This window comes from Opisthorchis viverrini (genome assembly GCF_000715545.1).
Source record: "Opisthorchis viverrini unplaced genomic scaffold opera_v5_1205, whole genome shotgun sequence".
NCBI lineage: Eukaryota > Metazoa > Platyhelminthes > Trematoda > Opisthorchiida > Opisthorchiidae > Opisthorchis > Opisthorchis viverrini.
Genome location: NW_008753036.1, coordinates 396 through 1,332, shown reverse-complemented (window position 1 = coordinate 1,332; position 937 = coordinate 396). Strand labels below are relative to the sequence as shown.

The window sequence follows — 937 nt, the reverse complement described above, 5'->3', positions numbered from 1 at the left end:
TGCTTTAGAAACCAGTCAACAAAGGGCGCTCTGGGAAACTCTCAGTTTGGTACGAAATATCATTACGTTTCTGGTAGTATTCATTCACGCTTCCCATGGGCCTTTCCTAACTTTGCGCTAACCTTCAAAACTCACCTGGTTTCAATAAATTGGGCTGCTTTTTCCTTTTCCAGCGTTCACTCTCTCCTAAAATTATTCGATGGCGCTCCCAAATTGACTTTAAAGTGAGGATTGCTAGCTGCTTTGCTTTGCACAGTGACTAAAGACGGTTATTCAGCATATCGTTCCTCCGGGATCCCTACAGTTAGCGACTGATCCTTATGTAGCACTGCGGGCCACGCATTGCCCTCTGAAATGACCTCACAACATACCTACTCTATCGTCCTGCTTTTCAGTCAGAGACAATAAATTTTCTGCAGCGAGAGCTGCGATGTCCTGAGAATTCGCATCTCGATAGCTGACAGTTTAAACTACTCTGGGGACAGGTGCAGTCATTCTTGTCGGTAGATTTGAGTGCAACATAGACAAACGGTGAATAGTGAAGACAAATCGTTTGTTTTCGTAATGGAAACCATTTACGATAATATCACCGAAAAAGCGACGACAAAAGGACGTACCGCGTTTCTTTTTTATAATATCTGGAGATCAAAAGGTCGACAATTATGATAATTGATGACAATTGATTGATCGGCTAATAAAATTTTAATGTGTACTCTTAGACACATCAGTGAGTGATACTGACTTTGCCAGTCAAAACGGCATAAACAGCGCAATTCAGATCTCTAGCTGAGAAACCAAACTAAGGGAAAGTAGCCTCTAGGTTAACCAAGTTTTAGGAGGAATCACGCAGAGCTGACAGTTCATAACATCACAACCAGAAGAGGGGGATTCCTAATCAATATAGCGCCGACAGCGTCAGCTCGATTCGTTTTCGGAC

The 937-nt window shown here is 42.7% G+C and overlaps 1 protein-coding gene across 1 annotated transcript in view; it reads left to right on the top strand.

Moving 5' to 3' along the window:
• T265_12156 (hypothetical protein) overlaps window positions 1-461 on the top strand; it is a gene marked incomplete at both ends in the record, with an annotated part of 4,329 nt that extends 3,868 nt beyond the window's left edge. The window contains one exon of the mRNA XM_009179206.1: window positions 396-461. Coding sequence (XP_009177470.1) covers window positions 396-461 — 66 coding nt within the window. The remainder of the gene's footprint in view (window positions 1-395) is intronic.
• Window positions 462-937: the final 476 nt, after the last annotated feature.